Below are 20210 nucleotides of genomic sequence, written 5' to 3' on the forward strand. Positions count from 1 at the left end.
CAATGGTTAAAATACTCCTCGCTAGATGCAGTAAAGACACATCTCACTCTCCTGTCTAATAACACTGACTTGCAAGATTTTTTGTCAGGCCCGAAGACACCACGTAGGAAGCGTTTTTTGTACGAAGTGTACAATGAAATATGGAAACTTTCCCAACAAGAGGCTGTGGCACGGTTAAGGCAGATAGATCAGGAAAATTTGAAAAATACATTAGCTGTTGTGGATAATGGAATTCACACTCTGTCCGACCGAATATATACCATCGACAACATTGTTTCTTCTGCCATAGACATTATACGATCTGATATGTCTTCTTTATATCATGGACAAAGTCAAACAAGGTCCATTATGCAGTTGGGTTGGACACTTCAGACACTGAAGGCGGGTCGCGTTCCGTGGCAGCACATCAGAGCCAGGGAGATATTTTTTTCCTTTAATTTGACACGACAACAACAACTGATGGCTAAGAAGGAGGTGACTTATGTCATGCTTAACATTGAGAAATTGGAAAGATTGCCTTTTACAGTGGCTGAGATTCCCTCAGCTGAGTGGTTAATACACGGGGTTATTAATGTGCCTATTTCTACACTACAATTCACTTCTTGTTTAAAACATGTTCCGGTAGGCAGATATGAAAAGTTGGGAGATAGTTAAATACATGAGGTGTGGGAACTTCCCTTCTTGTACAAATGTCTCAATGGCATGAGAGAGGTTTTTCTTAGCGGTAGTGAATGCGAGACTTCAGTCAGCCATTCGATGATTTGTAAGCAGCTGCCCTTGCATGGGGCATGTAATGCCTCAGTTGCGAACTTGGCTTGCTATCTGAAGGGAGTTCCGGTCCCCTTGATTAAACGCACATTCCAGGTGCTTTCAAACGGCAGCTACGTCCTCCTCAATAGTGAAGACTGTTGTGGCATGCGGGCCGGAATAGTTTACGTTGTTTCGGTCACCAAGGTCGTTACTTGCTGCGGGAATGTGTTGTTTCCCCCCACTAAATTAACACGCTCAGAGACCGCAGGGGAGGAGATGCGTCGAAAAATAGGTTGTGCGCCAGATTTTCTGACGCGGCACAGAAGATGCGTTGTTTCTTTCCACACTGCAAGAGGCTTTGGGTCATTTTCCAGCATGCAGTCTTGGTTCCTCACTGCGATGCGGGGATCTTTTTGACACACAGGGATGATGCAGGGAAATCCTGTGGCATGTGGGACGAAGTCATAGGCGTTGGTTGATCCTGTGTGGCGATGCAGCGAATTTTCTGTTGAACGGCAGGCACTGCATCGTTCTTCACTCGGGATGTCGGACTGCATCGTTCCAGTTCGGCTGTGCGTCGATCCAGCAGGGCTGTGCGTTGAATTTACGCCCGCAAGGCAGGGGCTGCGTCGAATCTGTACTCGGGAAGTCGGGCTGCGTCATTCCAGTTCGGCTGTGTGGCGATTTTCTTGTCACAAGGCAGGCTGTGCCTCGTTTCTGGCAGGCTGTGCATCGATTTTCGGCACACAATGAGTTTCCTGAAAAGATGAAGTCTTGCTGGCCCTGAGACTTCAGAAAACAGGAGACAAGCTCAATCCAAGCCCTTAGAGAACAGTTCTCAGTAAAGTCAGAGGGCAGCAAGGCAGCAGGGCAACAGCAGGGCAGCAGTCCTTCTCAGCAAAGCACTCCAGTTGAGACCTTTGGGTAGCCAGGCAGTCCCTCTTGACAGGTTGCAGGTTCAGGTCCAGAAGTGTCTGATTTGGTGGGATCAGAAACCCAGTTTATATACCCCAAAATGCCTTTGAGTGTTTTTGAAGTGCACAAGTTCCCCTTTCAGTACAGGTCTGTCTGCCAGGGTCCCAGTAGATGGTTTGGCAGTCCATTGTGTGAGGGCAGGCCACTAGCCTTTGAAATGTAAGTGTCAGGCCCTCCACCCTTCCAGCCCAGGAAGACCCATTCAGTATGCAGATGAGTGCAGGTGTGACTGAGTGTCCTGTGTTTGTCTGGGTGAAATTCACGAGGAAGCTGTCAACCAGCCCAGCTCAGACGTTGATTGGAGACAGGTTGTAAGGCATAGATGGATCTTAAGTGCAGAGAAATGCTCACTTTCTAAAAGTGGTATATCTAAAATAGTCAAATATAATCTAACCTCACCAATAAGCAGGAGTTTTTATTACCATTCTGGCCATACTAAATATGACATGGTTACCCCTTTCTGATTAGAATCTACTACTCAAACAGTATATGAGGGTAGCCCTAATGCTAGACTATGAAAGGAGCAGCCACACAGTAGTGTAAAACTAATTTAGGAGTTTTCCAGTACCAGGACATATAAAACGCACATGCACATGTCCTGCCTTTTACCTACATAGCACCCTGCCCTATGGGTTACCTAGGGTCTATCTTAGGGGTGACTTGTATGTAGAAAAAGGGGAGTTTAATGCTTGGCAAGTACTTTTAAATACCAAATCGAAGTGGCAGTGAGACTGCACACAAAGGCCTTGCACTGTCAGGCCTGAGACATGGTTAAAGGGCTACTTATGTGGGTGGCACAATCAGTGCTGCAGGCCCACTAGTAGCATTTAATTTACAGGCCCTGGGCACATTTAGTGCACTTTGCCGGGCACTTACAAGTAAATTAAATACACCAATTGGGTATGAGCCAATATTACCATGTGTTTAGGGAGAGAGCATGTGCACTTTAGCACTGGTTAGCAGTGGTAAAGTGTCCAGGGTCCTAAAGCCAGCACAATTGAGGTCAGAAAAAGAAGAGGAGGAAGCCAAAAGGTTTGGGGGTGACCCTGCAGAGAGGCCATTTCCAACAATGACCAAGCAACCAAAAGGGTGAACCAAGTGATACCTTACAAAGAATCAATCAATCAATAAAGTGCAGCTACTCACCCGTTAGGGTCTCAAGGCACTGGGGGGTGGGGTGTAGCGTGTACCAGAGGTGGATTAAAAATGCCATGCCTTCAGTTCCTTCGTGAAGCTGGGGAGGGAGGTGGTTTGTCTGATGTGGATGGGTTGGGTGTTCCAGGTGGTGGCGGCGAGGTAGGAGAAGGAGCGTCCTCCTGTTCTGGTTTTCTTGATGTGTGGTACTTCTGCGAGAGTGAGCTGGGCTGAGCGTAGGGTCCTGTGGGGTGCATGGGAGTTGAGTTGCTGGTTAAGGTAGGTAGGTCCGGTGTTGTGGAGGGCTTTGTGTGCATAGGTGAGGATTTTTTAAAGTGATTCTTTTCTCAATGGGAAGCCACTGCAGTGTGTGTAGGTGTTGTGAGATGTGACAGCGTCGGGGTAGGTCGAGGATCAATCTGGCGGCGGTGTTCCGAATGTTTTGCAATTTGCGGGTGAGTTTCTTGTTGTTTCCGGCGTAGAGTGCGTTTCCGTAGTCCAGTCTGCTGGTGATGAGGGCGTGTGTGGCGGTCTTTCTGTGCTCGAGGGGGATCCATTTGAAGGTCTTCTGTAGGAGGCGGAGGGTGCAGAAGCAGGTGGAGGTGACTGAGTTGATCTAATGGGGTCGGGGTCCAGGATGATTCCGAGGTTGCGGGCTTGGCTGGCGGGGGTGGACAGGTTTCCGAGGGTGGGTGGCCATCAGGAGCCGCTCCATGCGTTGGGTTGAGGGCCCAGGATGAGTACCTTGGTCTTGTTTGTGTTGAGTTGAAGGCAGCTATCTCTCAAGGGCATGAAAGCAGTTGGTGACTGCTTTCATGCCCTTGTGGAAGTTGTGTCTGGCCTTGTCTGGTTCGTTGGAGAGGGAGAGGATGAGTTGGGTGTTGCCGGCGTAGGAGATGATGTTTATTCCGTAGCTTCTGATGATGGTGACTAGTGGGGCCATGAAGATGTTGAACAGCGTGGGGCTGAGGGAGGATCCTTGGGGCACTCCGCAGGTGGTGGGTATGGGTTCTGCAAGGAAGGGGGCGAGTCTCACCTGTTGCGTTCTGCCGGAGAGGAAGGATTGGATCCAATCGAGGGCCTTGTCTCTAATGCCAGCTTCGTGGAGTCTTCTTATCAGGGTGTGATGGGAGACTGTGTTGAACGCAGCCGAGAGGTCAAGTAGGATGAGTGCCGCCGTCTCTCTCTTGTCCATTAGGGAGCGAATGTCGTCTGTTGTGGACAGGAGGGCTGTTTCGGTGCTGTGGTTTGACCTGAATCCAGATTGGGAGATGTTGAGGATGTTTCTAAAAACGTGGTGAGGTGGCTGTTGACTGCTTTTTCTATGACTTTCACAGGAAATGGAAGAAGGGAGATGGGCCTGAAGTTTTTGAGGTCGGTGGGGTCAGCTGAGGGTTTCTTGAGGAGGGGGTTGATCTCGGCATGTTTCCAGTTGTCGGGGAAGGTGGTGGCAGCTAGTGAGCAGTTGATGGTGAGGCAGAGCTTGGGGGCGATGATGTCTGCAGCTCTGTTGAAGACGTGATTGGGGTATGGGTCTGTGGGGGCCCTGGAGTGTATGGACTTCATGGTTTTCAATGTATCTTCGATGGACAGGGGTGTCCAGGTGGAGATTGTGGGTTTGTTGGTGTCAGTGGTTGGACGGGGGTTCTGCGCGTAGATTGTCCTTGTCGAAACTGTTGTAGATGGTCTTGATTTTGTGGTGGAAGTAGGTGTTGAGTCTGTTGCATAGGTCCTGTGAGGGTGGAATGTCCGTTGTCTCGCTGTTGGGTTGGGCAAACTTCTTGATCATGTTGAAGAGTTCCTTGCTGTTGTGTGCTTGTGAGGAGATCCTGTCTTGGATAGCCTTCTTTCTGGTGTTTCTGATGAGTTGGTGGTGTGTGGTGGTGGTGGCTTTGAAGTTGCTGTGGGCTTCTGGGAATTTAGTGTTTCTCCAGTTTTTCTCAAGGCTGCAACAGGTGCGTCTTGATCCCAGGGGTTCGGGGGTGAACCAGCTGGCTCTCTTTGCGTGGGTGTTGTTGTTCTTTTTGAGCGGGACTATGGTGTTGGTGCGGAATATGGCTTTCTTTTGTTCTGCATCTCTCTGCCAGTGATATTTGTGTATTGTCTCATCATTAGACCTTTATCCACGCGTCATTACTCCCACTTTGGGGTCGCTGTTTTGTCCTCATCTGAATCTCTGTAACTCCATAGCACATAAAGCCGTGGACACACCATAGACGTAAATCTGTGTTGTAATCTATGCATCTAATTATAATTGACATAATCAATGTCATATTTTTCCAGGTACATGTTGTGTGAGCGTGCAAAATTTGCATAAACCCTATTTGTCTCCCTTTCTCAGCTTTATGTTACCGTAGATAGTGGACATAAAGCACTTTCATTCTGAAAAGGGAGGGAAGATTGGATGCAAAAAAAACGCATGTCATGGTATTATACGGGGTAGTTTGGCATCCCTATTAGGAATGGGGTTTGAGACTGACTAAAACGGCATGCTATTCCCCTTTCTGCAATGTTTTTTCCCTTCAATTTGCTTCAAGGAAAAACTAGCAGAACGTTCGTAATGTAAAAACCCAGGTGCAAATACAATCTGTGAAATTGTGCAGAAAGAACTGTTCACAAACTGTGTGTATAATTTTACTATCGCTACAGGACTGAGGATGGTGCCTGTACCCTGACAAGTTTATACCAAAAGATGCAATTTTTAAAAACGACTTTTGCCTTGAACAAAGAAGTACTCACCTTTAATAACAAAAGCAAAACCGTAGTTTACTTCTAAATTTTAAGTACATATTTTCTTTTTCTAAAGGATTTAACAACTCTGAGAGGATCTGCGACAAAGAGTTTATAATCCGCAGAGCAGCCACAAACCGAGTCCTGAATGTCCTGCGTCACTGGGTCTCAAAGCACACTCAGGTAATTTGGTTGTTTTTTGAATTGTGGCATTTGCGTATGAAAAGATAACTGATATAATTTTATTTCCGTTTGTAACTTCAATTTTGATTGAATCAAGAAGTCAAATCGCAGCAGTATTCATGTTTTCCAATTATATTGTTGTGAACTGCTACATTTTTGTTTATTAACTCAACCTCACCGTATATTTAACTCTTAGGTAATAACTTGGTTGTATATAGCGCTTCATACTGCACTTCTGTCGTTTCTAAGAACTGCGAATAAAAGGTATTGCTATAAATAAATGCAATAATGCTCAAATTACTTACCTTGGAAGGATGGAAGGCTGAGTTGCTGACAGGACGCAATTTGGAGAGAACATTGTAGCATACTTCTGGGAAAACTAAAGCATGTTCACTATTCATGGCTCTCTGTCGCCATATGCAGGGACTATATTTGCTGCCAGTCTCCCTTTGAGGCAGAGCTGTCGCATGCAGCATACACCCAACTCACCAGACAGGCCCAAACAAAGGTGTCATGCAGTGCCAACATGCAGTCTGTTTGGGCCTGGGGACAGGATTGCCATAGTTGGCTGGCCAGTGTGTTGGTTTACCTACTGCACGTAAGGGACACTAAAGCCAAGCTTCTGGTAACAATTTTGATTCGACTCACTCAGAAGGCCAAACTCTAAACAGATCAATAGATGTACATGTGTAAAATGGAAGAGTTACCTCCTAATTCACGTAATTTGTTTTTGAGTAAATTAAGAAAATTTCGACAAATTACGTGAAATGAAAAAATGCCGTTTGGCACTATATTGTAGCGTGAAATGCATCCTTGTGATATAAGGACACATTTGTCTCCACAAAATAGTGTAAAAAACACAAGTGCTGCAATCAGAAGCCACTCGTGTTGTGGTCGTTTGTCAAGTTCCCATGTGCTTGGGCTCAAAGTTTCCAAATGATCCACCAGGATGTTTAATGAGGTGTGTGGTTTCATGAAGGCCATAAGGACATTGACAGCAAAGAGGCTGTTCCCTCAAAAATTATGCCATGACTTGCGGGATTATGTCTTATATGGGCTGTAAAGGGCTTTATGAAGTGCAGTAGCAATAGATAATAGCCTTGTTCTGTACTACACTCCAATAGTATATACACTGTCCTGGATCATTTTACCAAAGTGCTTGCCCATGGTACAAAATACCATCCATTTTAGCGCTATCTTTGGGACTGCCTCCCTCAACCGATAAAATGCTTTTTTTTAAGATCCAAGGCTGCCAGCATCTCTTGGGTTCCCTTATGGGCATTTTTGCTGTTATATGGCTCGTTTACGTTTTTCAGGTGTTGTCATGTGTTTGGCATTGTCATATCAATCCCAAATGATCAGCCTGTATTAGGCCTGGCATCTATGTATATAGTCTTGAGCCAAGAACCTTAGTAAAGTGCTTCATTTTTACATTGAGCAGGGCAAACAGTCCATATGTTTTACAGTCCTTGGGCCATCCATCCACTTGGGAGTCAGTGTGATACCTGCCTCTGCCATGGTGTGTGTGATCCTTAACACCTCTGTGAAGGTGTTAAACAATGCTACTAATGGAACCAGTAGAATCTGAAACAAATCTCGTAAGACTCTGTGGGAAACCCATCAGGTCCAGGTGACTTCCAAAAACCTGAGAGACTTTACTGCTTCCCTGACTTCTCCCTTTTCTGTAGGTCTGTCTAGCAAGCCTGTCAGTGGTGTTAATAGAGTCCCCAGGGGTCAAGCTTCTAAATATTGTGATCCGGCTTCTTAGCTGGTGTGCCTTTCCTATTAAACTTCTACAGCTCCTGGAGTTCAGCCACTGTCTCACCTTTCATTATAAGTCATCCTCTGTTAGTGTACGCTTCAAGTGCTATCAGTGTGCCTCTTATGCACGAGTGCACGTCGCCAAACCCGCCAATGTATCTCGCAATCCTTTGTTATAGAACGAGGCACCCACCAGGGCTGTTCCTTGTCACCAGTATTGGTTGCATTGGCCATGGAGCCCTTAGCTGCTGTATTACTCTTGATGGGGCTGGAATGGGGAATTAAGAAAGGGCCTGTCTGGCATGGCATGCTGCATCCCTTTATGCGGACGATGTCCTTATTTCCTTACGTGACCATGCTTCTACATTACCACCCCTATATGGTCTCCTTGCACATTTTGGAGATTTAACCGGCCTTAGGATAAACTGGGGCAAATCCTGTATATTTCCGCTTGAGGGTTGAGCATGATCCCATTAACCACAGAAGTGCACCATCCTGAATCTGTGTTTGTATATTTTTCCTCTGAAATACGTATTTCTTCAGTCTCCACCTACACTCCTTGTCTTAGGCCATGGATCACACCACTCAAGTTTCAGATGTAAATGATCCAAAAAGAATATTGTACCTACCTCTGTATTTTGAACCTATCCAAACATAGGCCCTCATTCTGACCTTGGCGGTCGGCGGAGAGGCGGCGGTCGGACCGCGAACAGACCGGCGGTATTAAAAATGGCATTCTGACCCTGGCGGGAACCGCCAACACAGCCCGCCAACTTAACACTCCGACCGCCACAGCGGTACAAACAAACAGCGCGGCGGTTCCCGCCAACAGCCCGGCGGCAGACAAAGTACCGCCCACCCTATTACGACCCACCAATCTGCCACCTTTTCCGGGGCGGGAGCACCGCCGATAAGAACACGGCGGAAACAGACTACGAACGGGAAAACGCTCACCTCTACGCACTCCACGCGAGATTCCGGCAGTATGGAGCCAGAGTTACAGGTCATCCCCGCACTCCTATTCCTCCTCATATACCAGGAGCACGCCCGGCGGCGCGGAAGACATCGGTGAGTACTGCACCTACGACACAGGGGAGGGAAAAGATTACCGGCACACACCCACCCACCCACACCCACTACAACACACACATCAATGCATTCCCACAGATCACTGTCACAACCCACAAACCACCCCCCTCCGAAATAATGCAAAGACCAAAAGAAGAGATCATAAACGGGCAGATATATTGAAATATGTACGCCATTAATCCCAAAAAATAAATAAACTATGTACAAAATATATACAGCTACTAAATGTAGTCCAACCACTGTCCGTGGATCACAGGGGTCCTGTGCAAAGGGGCAAGGCCCAGTCCCACGACAAGAACTCCACGGAGAGAACACTGCAGGGGCATCAGAAAGAAAATAGGACAGGCACCTCAGGGGGAAGGGAAGGGGGGGCACCTCAGCCACTTGAGTACACGACGCCAGATCCACGAGGGGACTCCATGACCACTGGCCCATCCTGGGGAGAGCAAAGCCACAGTCCAAACAGTCCATACAGTGGGTGGCCTGCCCACTGGGCCATCCTGGGGAGAGCAAAGCCACAGTCCATACAGTCCATACAGTGGGTGGCCTGCCCACTGGGCCATCCTGGGGAGAGCAAAGCCACAGTCCATACAGTCCATACAGTGGGTGGCCTGCCCACTGGGCCATCCTGGGGAGAGCAAAGCCACAGTCCAAACAGTCCATACAGTGGGTGGCCTGCCCACTGGGCCATCCTGGGGAGAGCAAAGCCACAGTCCAAACAGTCCATACAGTGGGTGGCCTGCCCACTGGGCCATCCTGGGGAGAGCAAAGCCACAGTCCAAACAGTCCATACAGTGGGTGGCCTGCCCACTGGGCCATCCTGGGGAGAGCAAAGCCACAGTCCATACAGTGGGTGGCCTGCCCACTGGGCCATCCTGGGGAGAGCAAAGCCACAGTCCATACAGTCCATACAGTGGGTGGCCTGCCCACTGGGCCATCCTGGGGAGAGCAAAGCCACAGTCCAAACAGTCCATACAGTGGGTGGCCTGCCCACTGGGCCATCCTGGGGAGAGCAAAGCCACAGTCCAAACAGTCCATAACAGACCCCACTGCCACTGGAGGAGGCAAGTTGGCCAGAGGACATCCTGCAGCCCTGCCCGAGATAGATCCTGCCCTGCCACGTCTGCCAAAGGGCCAGCGGTTCTTGCCTTGAAGGGCCCAGTTCAGCGGTTCCTGAGACGGCGGGGCCCAGTTAAGCGGTTCTTGAGACGGCGGGGCCCAGTTCAGCGGTTCTTGCCTTGAAGGGCCCAGTTCAGCGGTTCTTGCCTTGAAGGGCCCAGTTCAGCGGTTCTTGAGACGGCGGGGCCCAGTTCAGCGGTTCTTGCCTTGAAGGGCCCAGTTCAGCGGTTCTTGCCTTGAAGGGCCCAGTTCAGCGGTTCTTGAGACGGCGGGGCCCAGTTCAGCAGTTCTTGCCTTGAAGGGCCCAGTTCAGCGGTTCTTGCCTTGAAGGGCCCAGTTCAGCGGTTCTTGAGACGGCGGGGCCCAGTTCAGCGGTTCTTGCCTTGAAGGGCCCAGTTCAGCGGTTCTTGCCTTGAAGGGCCCAGTTCAGCGGTTCTTGAGACGGCGGGGCCCAGTTCAGCGGTTCTTGCCTTGAAGGGCCCAGTTCAGCGGTTCTTGAGACGGCGGGGCCCAGTTCAGCGGTTCTTGCCTTGAAGGGCCCAGTTCAGCGGTTCTTGCCTTGAAGGGCCCAGTTCAGCGGTTCTTGAGACGGCGGGGCCCAGTTCAGCGGTTCTTGCCTTGAAGGGCCCAGTTCAGCGGTTCTTGAGACGGCGGGGCCCAGTTCAGCGGTTCTTGCCTTGAAGGGCCCAGTTCAGCGGTTCTTGCCTTGAAGGGCCCAGTTCAGCGGTTCTTGAGACGGCGGGGCCCAGTTCAGCGGTTCTTGCCTTGAAGGGCCCAGTTCAGCGGTTCTTGCCTTGAAGGGCCCAGTTCAGCGGTTCTTGAGACGGCGGACGGTCTATGGCCAACTGCTAAATGCCTGGTGGTGCCCTCCTGGGCAGCGGGGATGGTGCTCCTTCACTGCCCACCTGGGCTGTGGGTGGTGGGGCCCTCCTGGCCAGCTGGGCTGGGTCCTCCCTGGGCAGCGGCTATGGGGCTGGTGGGCTCTCCCGGGGCAGCTGTGCCGGTTCCTCCCGGGGCAGCGGCTATGGGGGTTGTGGGCTCCTCCTGGGCAGCAGGCCTGCTGCCTGACCTCTCCAACTTGCTGCCCTTGCCCTCCTTAGTCGTCGGCCTGTGGCCCTTTCCTCCCTTTGGAGCTGTGGCTGGTGACTGTCTCTGGGTGGTGTCCGGGGGGGATGTAGAAGGCGGGCTCCTGCGGCGCCCCTTCCGCCTTCTGCTCCTCTTCCCAGGGGGTGGGCTGGCTGTCCCCTTGCTGCTGGGCGAAGATCCAGACATGCGGGCTGGCGGGCTCCAATACCCCTGCACCCTTGTCAAGGGGGCTGCAGGGCTGGTGGTGGCTGAGGTGCTCTTCTTACCCCGACGAGAAGGAGGGGGGGGCTCAGGGTCAGGAAAGAAGTTAGTAGTGGCGAGGAAGAGCTTCTTGGGACAATGGAGAGTGGTAGGTACAGTGGGAATGGGAGTGGAGGGAGAGGATGTGGTTGTAGGTGAGTCACGTTTGCTGTCTTTGGGTGCAGGTGCAGGAGGGATAGGCTGTCGTGAGGTGGATGGCTGTTGGGTGGGTGGGTGGCTGCGTTTGTGTGGTGTGGAAGAGGGGGTGACAGACACAGTGGGAGAGGACACAGGGGACGTGTAAATGGCAGTGGGGGTGGTGACTGCACGTGTGCGGACTGGAGTGGAGGGTGTGCTGGTGATGGAAACACTGGCTGATGGTGAGGTGAATGGAGGTGTGAGTGTAGACGTCACAGGGAGGGAGGAGGGAGACGAGGAGGTGGGGGTCACAGAGGTGGTAGTGACTGTTGGCATGTCTGCATCGGAATGTTGCGTGTGTGAATGTCTGCGTGATCTGTGGTGCTTATGTTTGGATGAGCTTCTCTTGGGTGTTGAGGTGTGTGCAGGCTGGTCTGATGGTGTGGGTGGGACAGGCAGAGGAACAGGAGACTGGGAGGAGGGAGTTAGTAGAGGCAGGCAGGAGACAGGGACAATGGCTGCCGTCAGTGCTGAGGCCAGAGCCTGGAACGATCGCTGATGGGCAGCCTGACCCGAATGAATGCCCTCCAGGTACGCATTGCTGCGATGAACCTCCCTCTCCACCCCCTGGATGGCATTCAAAAGGGTAGTCTGCCCAACAATGAGCGTTCGGAGGAGGTCAATGACCTCCTCACTGAGGGCAGCGGGGGTAACAGGGGCAGGGCCTGAGGTGCCTGGGGCGAAGGAGATGCCCGGCTTCCTGGCAGAGCGGGCACGGGGCGAACGCGGAGGGGCTGCTGGGAGGGCGGAGATGGTGCGCTGGGTGGCGGCTGTACCTGTAATGGCGGGGGGCACGGATGGTGCCACCCCCGCAAGGGAGCCCCCTTCCGAGGACGTGTCCGTGTCGCTGCAGGCTCCAGTCGTCCCCGTCGTGGAGCTCCCCTCGCCCTCCGTCTCACTGGTCCAGTCTGACTCTGTGGCATGGCCCTCCTGGGCCATGTGAGATGCAGCTCCCTCCTGCCCCGATGCCACTTCTCCTCCGCCTGATGATGCTGATGCACACAAGCACAGAAAGACAAACAAAAAGGGGGGGGGAGAGAGAAATAAAGGGATATTGATTACATGGATCTCCGGTACAGTTAGCGGACATGACAGACACAGATGCCCCCTGCACTAAGTTGCGCACTTGGGGTCCGCTACGCATTCCGTGGAACATGCCCTACACGCCTAGAGTTGTCAACTGCACCCATGGATGACACGGCCCAGGGATGGCTGTACTGACACACTACTGAGGGTGGTGGCTGGGGACACAGGGGCTTACGGGGGTGCCCAGCCTACAGATATCGCCCTGGCCTAGGGGGACCCACAGCCCTCCTCCCCCACCCAGACACCTCCACTGCGCAACAACAGAGTAGATAATGCTTGGACTCACCCCCTTGTGTCTGCTGTGCTGCCCTCACGCGCCCATCCAAATCGGGGTAGGCCACCGCCAGGATCCGGAACATCAGGGGGCTCAGTTGACGGCAGGCACCCCGCCTACGTTGGGGGGCCATCCCCAGCAGAGACTCGGCGGTCTTCTTGGTCCCGCGGCGGATGTCCTCCCACCTCTTGCGGCAGTGGGCGCCCCGTCGATGGTGGACCCCCAGGGCCCGGACTTCCTTGGCGATGGCACGCCAAATCCCGATCTTCTCATGGGCGCGGACCTATGTGACACGTACAGGGAGGGAGAAATACCACGTTCAAGTTACTCAGCATTTTCCTTTCCAGTGGCCCAACGCCCCCCATCCCCGCCAGGCCCCCCGCCAGGCCCAACATGCCCCCCATCCCCGCCAGGCCCCCCGCCAGGCCCCCCGCCATGCCCAACATGCCCCCCATCCCCGCCAGGCCCCCCGCCAGGCCCCCCGCCAGCCCCAACATGCCCCCCATCCCCGCCAGGCCCCCCGCCAGGCCCCCCGCCATGCCCAACATGCCCCCCATCCCCGCCAGGCCCCCCGCCATGCCCAACATGCCCCCCATCCCCGCCAGGCCCCCCGCCAGGCCCAACATGCCCCCCATCCCCGCCAGGCCCCCCGCCAGGCCCCCCGCCATGCCCAACATGCCCCCCATCCCCGCCAGGCCCCCCGCCAGGCCCAACATGCCCCCCATCCCCGCCAGGCCCCCAAGCCAGCCAGTGGCCCCAAATCCAGATAGAATTAAACTCACTTGTTGGTCTGGAGGACCGTAGAGTAGCGCATACTGGGGGAGGACCCCATCCACAAGTTTCTCCAACTCCTCTCCAGTGAAGGCAGGGGCCCTTTCCCCAGTCGCAGCAGCCATTGTCCCTTCCAGACCGAGGTCACAGCAACACTTGCAGTATAGGTCCTCTCCTGTGAAAGTTCAAGTCGCAAGTGGATAAGTAGATAGAAAATGGCGGTCACGTCCGCGGCGGTGCGTACCGCGGCGGTGCGTCCCGCCACCGCCGGCGCCCTTCGCCATTGGCTCCTGAAACCCATAGGCTTCAATGTTAACCAATGCGGCTTTGCGCCGCGGTCTTCGGCCGCCGCCCGCCGCGGTGTGCCACGCCAGCGCATTGACCTCACATCCCATTGTCACACTTCACAGGTCAGGCAGCCGCCATTTCCAGGGCCCACATGGCTCAATTTCAACTGCGTCACACAGGCCTAGGCCTTGCATAGCCACTCAGACACGCCATTCACTGCATAGAGAATCGTATACTGTGCTAGCTGTGAGTACGTACCTGTGGGTTGCCTGACTGTGTGCTCCATGTTGTCCTTCCTAGGCACCGTCCGCTGGGTTGGGCGAGGAGATGGATGAATCCTCCCGTGTACCGACCGCTGGTGGACCTGGCGACAATGGAAGAACGCCACATTATCCTGACCTACCGTCTTAACCGTGCCACTATCCATGAACTGTGTGCCCGGCTGGAGCCCGACCTGATGTCCCCCATCCGCCAACCCACAGGGATTCCCCCTCTGGTGCAGGTCATGTCAGTACTCCATTTCTTGGCAAGTGGGTCATTTCAGACAACCGTGGGAATTGCTTCTGGGATGTCTCAGCCCATGTTTTCAAAGGTGTTATCCAGAGTGTTGTCTGCCCTGATGAAATCCGTGAGGAACTACATCATTTTCCCTGAGGTGGGCGAACTGGCTACAGTGAAGGGTGATTTCTACGCCCTTGGACATATTCCCAACGTAATTGGTGCCATTGATGGGACCCATGTGGCTTTGGTTCCCCCAAGAGACAGGGAGCAGGTGTACAGGAACAGAAAAAGTTACCATTCAATGAACATCCAGGTGGTGTGTTTGGCTGACCAGTACATCTCGCATGTAAATGCCAAATTCCCAGGGTCAGTGCATGACGCCTACATCCTCAGGAATAGCAGCATCCCTTACGTGATGGAACAGCTACAGAGACACCGTGTATGGCTAGTGGGTGACTCTGGGTACCCCAACCTGTCGTGGCTACTGACCCCAGTAAGGAATCCCCGGACCAGGGCAGAGGAACGGTACAATGAGGCCCATGGGCGTACTAGGAGGGTGATCGAACGCACCTTTGGCCTCCTAAAGGCCAGGTTTCGCTGCCTGCATATGACCGGTGGATCCCTAATGTACTCACCTAAGAAGGTGTGTCACATCATCGTGGCCTGCTGCATGCTTCACAACCTGGCTTTGCGCCGCCAGGTGCCTTTCCTGCAGGAGGATGGTCGAGACGGTGGTGTTGTGGCAGCGGTGGAACCTGAGGAGAGTGACGAGGAGGAAGACGACGGGGCTGAAACAGACAACAGGGACAGAATCATTGAACAGTACTTCCCATAGGACACAGGTAACATTTCAAAGATAATTTAGTAAATGTTAACTACTCTGCAGCATCTCTGCTGCCTGTCTATTTGCCCCAGTGTATGATGACTGAGTTTTGGCTTTTCCCTCCCTATTTCAGATCTGGGGTCCCCACTACGAGTCCTGTGCTTCGTTTCCCCATGGACTACAGCTTTGTGGCAGCTGTTTGTTGACTTCACCATGTACAAGGACATATTTGCACTGTCATGTCAATTACAATCTATTGAAATCACAGCCAGACTCCTGATATTTTGGTGCAAAATAGGTGTTTATTGAAGTGCTCAAAATGGGATGGGTGGTTTCAAGTGGGTGGGGGCTATGGTGAAGGAATGTCCATGGCAGAGTCCAGAGTAACAGTCACACAGGTGCATTGTCCAGAGGCCTGTGGAGAGATGGAGCATGGGCAGTTCGAGGATGGACAGGGTGACAATGTGGGACAGTGGGATGACATCAGGTGGTATCCATTGCTGGCGGGGGTCTTGACATCCTACTCTGTCTTGCGAGATCTCAGGGCCCTCTTGCGGGGTGGTTCTTCTCCTGCAGGAGGTGGGGGTCTGGTGGGCTGCTGCTGTGCGGGGGCCTCCTGTCCACTAGCGCCGGCGGAGGTGGATGGCTGTTCTTGGTCCCGGCTAGTGGCAGGGGCCCTTGGGTGTTGTTCAGTGTCCGCCCTGCTGTTTACGAGGTCCTGCAGCAGCCCTACCATGGTAACCAGGGTGGTGTTGATGGCTCGGATGTCCTCCCTGTACCCCCGATAGTGTTCCTCCTGCAGCACCTGGATCTCCTGGAACCGGGCCAGTACCGTCGCCATCGTCTCCTGGGAGCGGTTGTATGCTCCCATGATGGTGGTGAGGACCTCGTGGAGAGTGGGTTCCCTGGGCCTCTCCTCCCCCCCCTGTCGCACAGCTGCCCGCCGAGTTGCCCTGTTTCCCTGGGCCTCTGCCCCCTGGCCGGTGTGCCCACTACCACTGCCCCCAGGTCCCTGTTGTTGTTGGGGTGGTGGGTTATCCTGGGTGCCCTGTAGTGGTAGACACACCGCAGATTGACGCGCCCTGGAGACAGAGGCATGGGCCCGCTGGGTGGGAGCTGTGCTGGTGTTCCCAGAGGGGTTAGGGTCTATAGTGGCCTGTGCCTGTGTGAGGGGAACCGACTGTCCAGAGGTCCCCGATGGTCCGGGCTGGTCATCGGTGTCCAGATCGACAGAGCTGCTGTCATCGCTGACGGCCTCTTGGGTGGGGGGTGTGGATAATTCTGGCCCCTCCGCCGCGGTGTGTTGACGGTCGGGTCCTGCAGGGGTATAGAGGTATGGTTATAGTTTCAATGTGTCGCATATGGGTGTATCTGTGGGTTCTCGTGTCCCCAAGTGCTGGCATTCGTGTGTGGGGGCTTTGGTGAGGGTGGCTTGTGGGGGGGATGTGTATATGCATTGGGCATGCTTTGGTGATGGGTGTCCATGCTTAGTGGACGCATGCAGGCCTAGGTTTTGGGATGAGTGGGTTGTGATGGTGAGACATTGGCGGGGAATAGGTGTGGTGGGGGTGGGGGTGAGGATGGTGTTGGGGGTGAGGATGGTGGTGGGGGTGAGGATGGTGGTGGGGGTGAGGGTGGGGGTGAGGATGGGGTTCGAGGATGGGGGTGAGGGTTGGGGTCTGATTTGGCATGCAGGTGGGGGGGAAGCAGTATTGAAGCTTCAACTTATCAGTATCCATTCCTCCGCCGACTCCTGCGAGGCCGTCAGGATGCAGGATGTTCAAGACTTCCTCCTCCCATGATGTGAATTGTGGGGGTTGAGGTGGGGGTCCTCCGCCAGTCTTCTGCACGGCGATGTTGTGCCTGGATACCATGGAACGCACCTTCCCCCGTAGGTCGTTCCATCGCTTCCTGATGTCTTCCCGATTTCTGGGGTGCTGTCCCACTGCGTTCACCCTGTCGACAATCCTCTGCCATAGCTCCGTCCTCCGGGCAATGCTGGTGTATTGTATCTGTGTGCCGAACAGCTGGGGCTCTACACGAACGATTTCCTCCACCATAACCCTGAGTTCTTCGTCTGTGAAGCGGGGTTGTCTTTGGGGTGCCATGGGGTGGTGTGTATGATGTGTGGGGTGGAGTATGTGTATTTAAGTGAGTTGAGTGTGGTGGTGTGTGTTGTTTTGTGTGTGGATAGTGTGTGGGTGATGGTGTTGAGTGGCTGTGGCTGTTATGTTTTGGATGCTGGTGTCTCGCTCTTGCCTTCTTTACGATTTTGTAAGCGTAGGGGTTTGTGGGTGATGTGGGTGGGTGTTTTATATTGTATTGTGTGTGTGGGAGTGGTGTGTGTATGTGTATCAGGTGTGTGGGATTCAAATCGTCCAATGTGGGTGAGTTTTGTTCGTTGGTGTGTATTCTGACCGCGCCGGTGTGTCCCGCCAATGGAATACCGCGTTTGAATGACCGCCGCGTGGATTCGTGGGTCGTAATGGGATGGGCGTATTTCTGTTGGCGTGGCGGTGGAGGTTTGGTCACCTCCACCTTTCCGCCGACCGCTGGTCTGGCGGTCTGTTGTGGCGGTCGGATTTTCGGAGGTTTGCCTTCTGCGGGTCAGAATGACCGTGGCGGGTTTCCGCGACCGCGGCGGGATTATGGAGGATTTCTGACCGGCGGTAGGCGCCTTTTACCGCCGAGGTCAGAATGACCACCAAAATCTTGATAACAAACCATAATCTTGATAACAAACCAATAACAAATGTATAAAACACCATACGGACTGATGAGAAGGTGAAATCCTTGTCCATCAAATGGAGGTGGTGGCAAATATCCAGCAGCCCCAGATCTGACATCACGGCCCCCAACCATTTGCTTGTCATCTTGGTATCTTGCCTTTGGATACTAGATCTAAAGTGAAGTCTCATATCAGTTTTTAGGTCACCTCCCATTACTACTGTGCCCTCCAGGAACTGGCTCAACAAAGACTAGGGGGGTCATTACAAGCTTGGCGGGCGGCTACCGCGGCCCGCCAAGCGGTAACCGCCGTGCGGCCGCCAATGCGGCCGCACTCCCTCGGACCCCATTACAACATCCCCGCTGGGCCGGCGGGCGCAAACCTAGTTTACGCCCGCCGGCCCAGCGGGGATGAAGCCGCAACATAGGAGCCGGCGGTGTTGCGGCCGTGCGACGGGTGCAGGGTCTCCGTATCGCCAGCCTGTTCGCGGTACGGACGCCACATTACCCCTGGCGGTCGGAGACCGCCAGGGTCGTAATGACCCCCTAGGTGCCTAGCGTATATGTATCTTGGCCTGTGTTAGGAGCATATATATCAACCAAGGTCAGAATTGTGTCTGTGTGTGGACATTTGGCCTTTACTGTACCTGTTGTTGCTATAGCTCTTAGATACAATACTCTGTAAAGAAAGCTTCCTATAAACCAGTAAACTAGTCCTAAATTGTTGGAGGATTGTGATGAGAAAAACTGGATCAAAGTCTCACATTTTGATGGCCCTATGCTACTAAGTATGCATTCTGTAGGAAGAAAGGGCCAGATGTAGCAAAAAGCGAAATTGCGACTTGCAATTTGCGAGTCCATCCGACTCGCAAATTGCAAGTCGCAATTTGCTATGCAGTACGGTGTCTCAGACACCGACTGCGACTCGCAATGGGGTCGCAATGACCCACCTCATGAATATTCATGAGGTGGGTCGCAAATTGCGGCCCCATTGCGAATATAGGCACTCGCTAACATGGAGGCCTGCTGACGTCAGCAGACCTCCATGTTCGCGACCTGCTTTTAAATAAAGCAGTTTTTTTTTTTTAAGTGTAGCCCGTTTTCCTGACAGGAAAACGAGCTGCACTGCAAAAAAAACGAAACCTTTTGTTTTGGTATTTTTTCAGGGCAGGGAGTGGTCCCTTGGACCACTCCCTGCCCTGAAAAAATATTTTTGGGTCCATTCACAAAGTGGAAGGGGTCCCACGGGGACCCCTTCCAATTTGCGAGTGGGTTACCATCCACTTGAAGTGGATGGTAACTGCGGGTCCATTTGCGACCGCGTATGCGGTCGCAAATGGAATTGCATCCCACTGCGAGTCGCAAATAGGAAGGGAACACCCCTTCCTATTTGCGAGTCGGAAATGCATTTTGCGAGTCGGAGCCGACTCGCAAAATGCATTTCTGAATAGCAAAGTGGCTTTTGCGCCTCGCAAACGGCGATTTTCTCCGTTTGCGAGGCGCAAACACTTTGCTACATCTGGCCCATAATGTGTAGATTTTGTCAACACATACTCTTGCAACCTCTGGTACTTATCTGGAGGATTGAGGTCTTTCACATTAATTAAATTAGGTTAAAGTTAATGCAAACTGCAGTCCTATCTGCTTAGCATGTCATAGCTCATTATGGTGTGCCAGCCTGGGTTCAGTAGCCACTCCTCCACCCATCCTAGTTTCCCATACACAAAAGAAACCAACTAACGTTAAGCCCTACAATTGAGAATTAAAATGGGTACTGAACCTAATGCTTATGATTCCACCCCTGAAATTGCTTGTGTCTTTGCTGGTATGCAATCTAAGCTTTGGCTCTCTGGCATCCAATCAAGGTATGATTGATCTAACAATTGTATCTGTCTAGTATAATTTCCATCTGGGATGCTATTTGTATAAACGATCTTACTCTGACTCGTAGATAAACTCGTCCCTTCTCAACCAGCTTTTCCAGTCTTCAAATGAGCTAACATCATCATTGTGTTTGGGTATTGTGCTACACATCTTCAAAACCAGCACCCCTACATATTGCTCTGGAGTACTTATTAAGGGTGCCTTTTTTCATCCACTCTCTGTGGTGTGGTGATTCCTTGTATGTTCCCTCCTGTGTCTTAACTAGTAAAGTAATGTTTCATTCTCCCATATCGCAGCTTTGGTTCACTGTGCCAAAGTGTCTTTCATTCTGCTAAATATGCGAAAAATCAAGAATTTGAGATGGACAAAATCCCATGTCTTTAAAAAATAATTTTATTTTTGTTTTTGTGATCTCATGTCTGTAAAGATTTCTAACCAATACATTGACATTAGTATGTTCTCTCATTGTCTGCACACTAGCCTGGTTTGGGAAGAGATGTCCTCTTTGAATTTGGTTTGTTGCTAATTCCGAAGTGTTCAGTGGAGTTTTGCATCTCCCCTGAAAAAGATGATGAAGATGAAGGCAAACCT

General features: G+C 52.4%; 1 protein-coding gene across 1 annotated transcript in view; it reads left to right on the forward strand.

Annotated features, from left to right (window-relative positions):
* RASGRF2 (Ras protein specific guanine nucleotide releasing factor 2) overlaps window positions 1–20210 on the forward strand; it is a 1901930-nt gene that overhangs the window by 1407320 nt on the left and 474400 nt on the right. The window contains exon 18 of the mRNA XM_069224559.1: window positions 5666–5772. Within this exon, the coding sequence (XP_069080660.1) occupies window positions 5666–5772 (107 nt within the window). The remainder of the gene's footprint in view (window positions 1–5665; window positions 5773–20210) is intronic.

This window comes from Pleurodeles waltl, chromosome 1_1, assembly GCF_031143425.1.
Source record: "Pleurodeles waltl isolate 20211129_DDA chromosome 1_1, aPleWal1.hap1.20221129, whole genome shotgun sequence".
In the NCBI taxonomy this organism is placed as follows: domain Eukaryota; kingdom Metazoa; phylum Chordata; class Amphibia; order Caudata; family Salamandridae; genus Pleurodeles; species Pleurodeles waltl.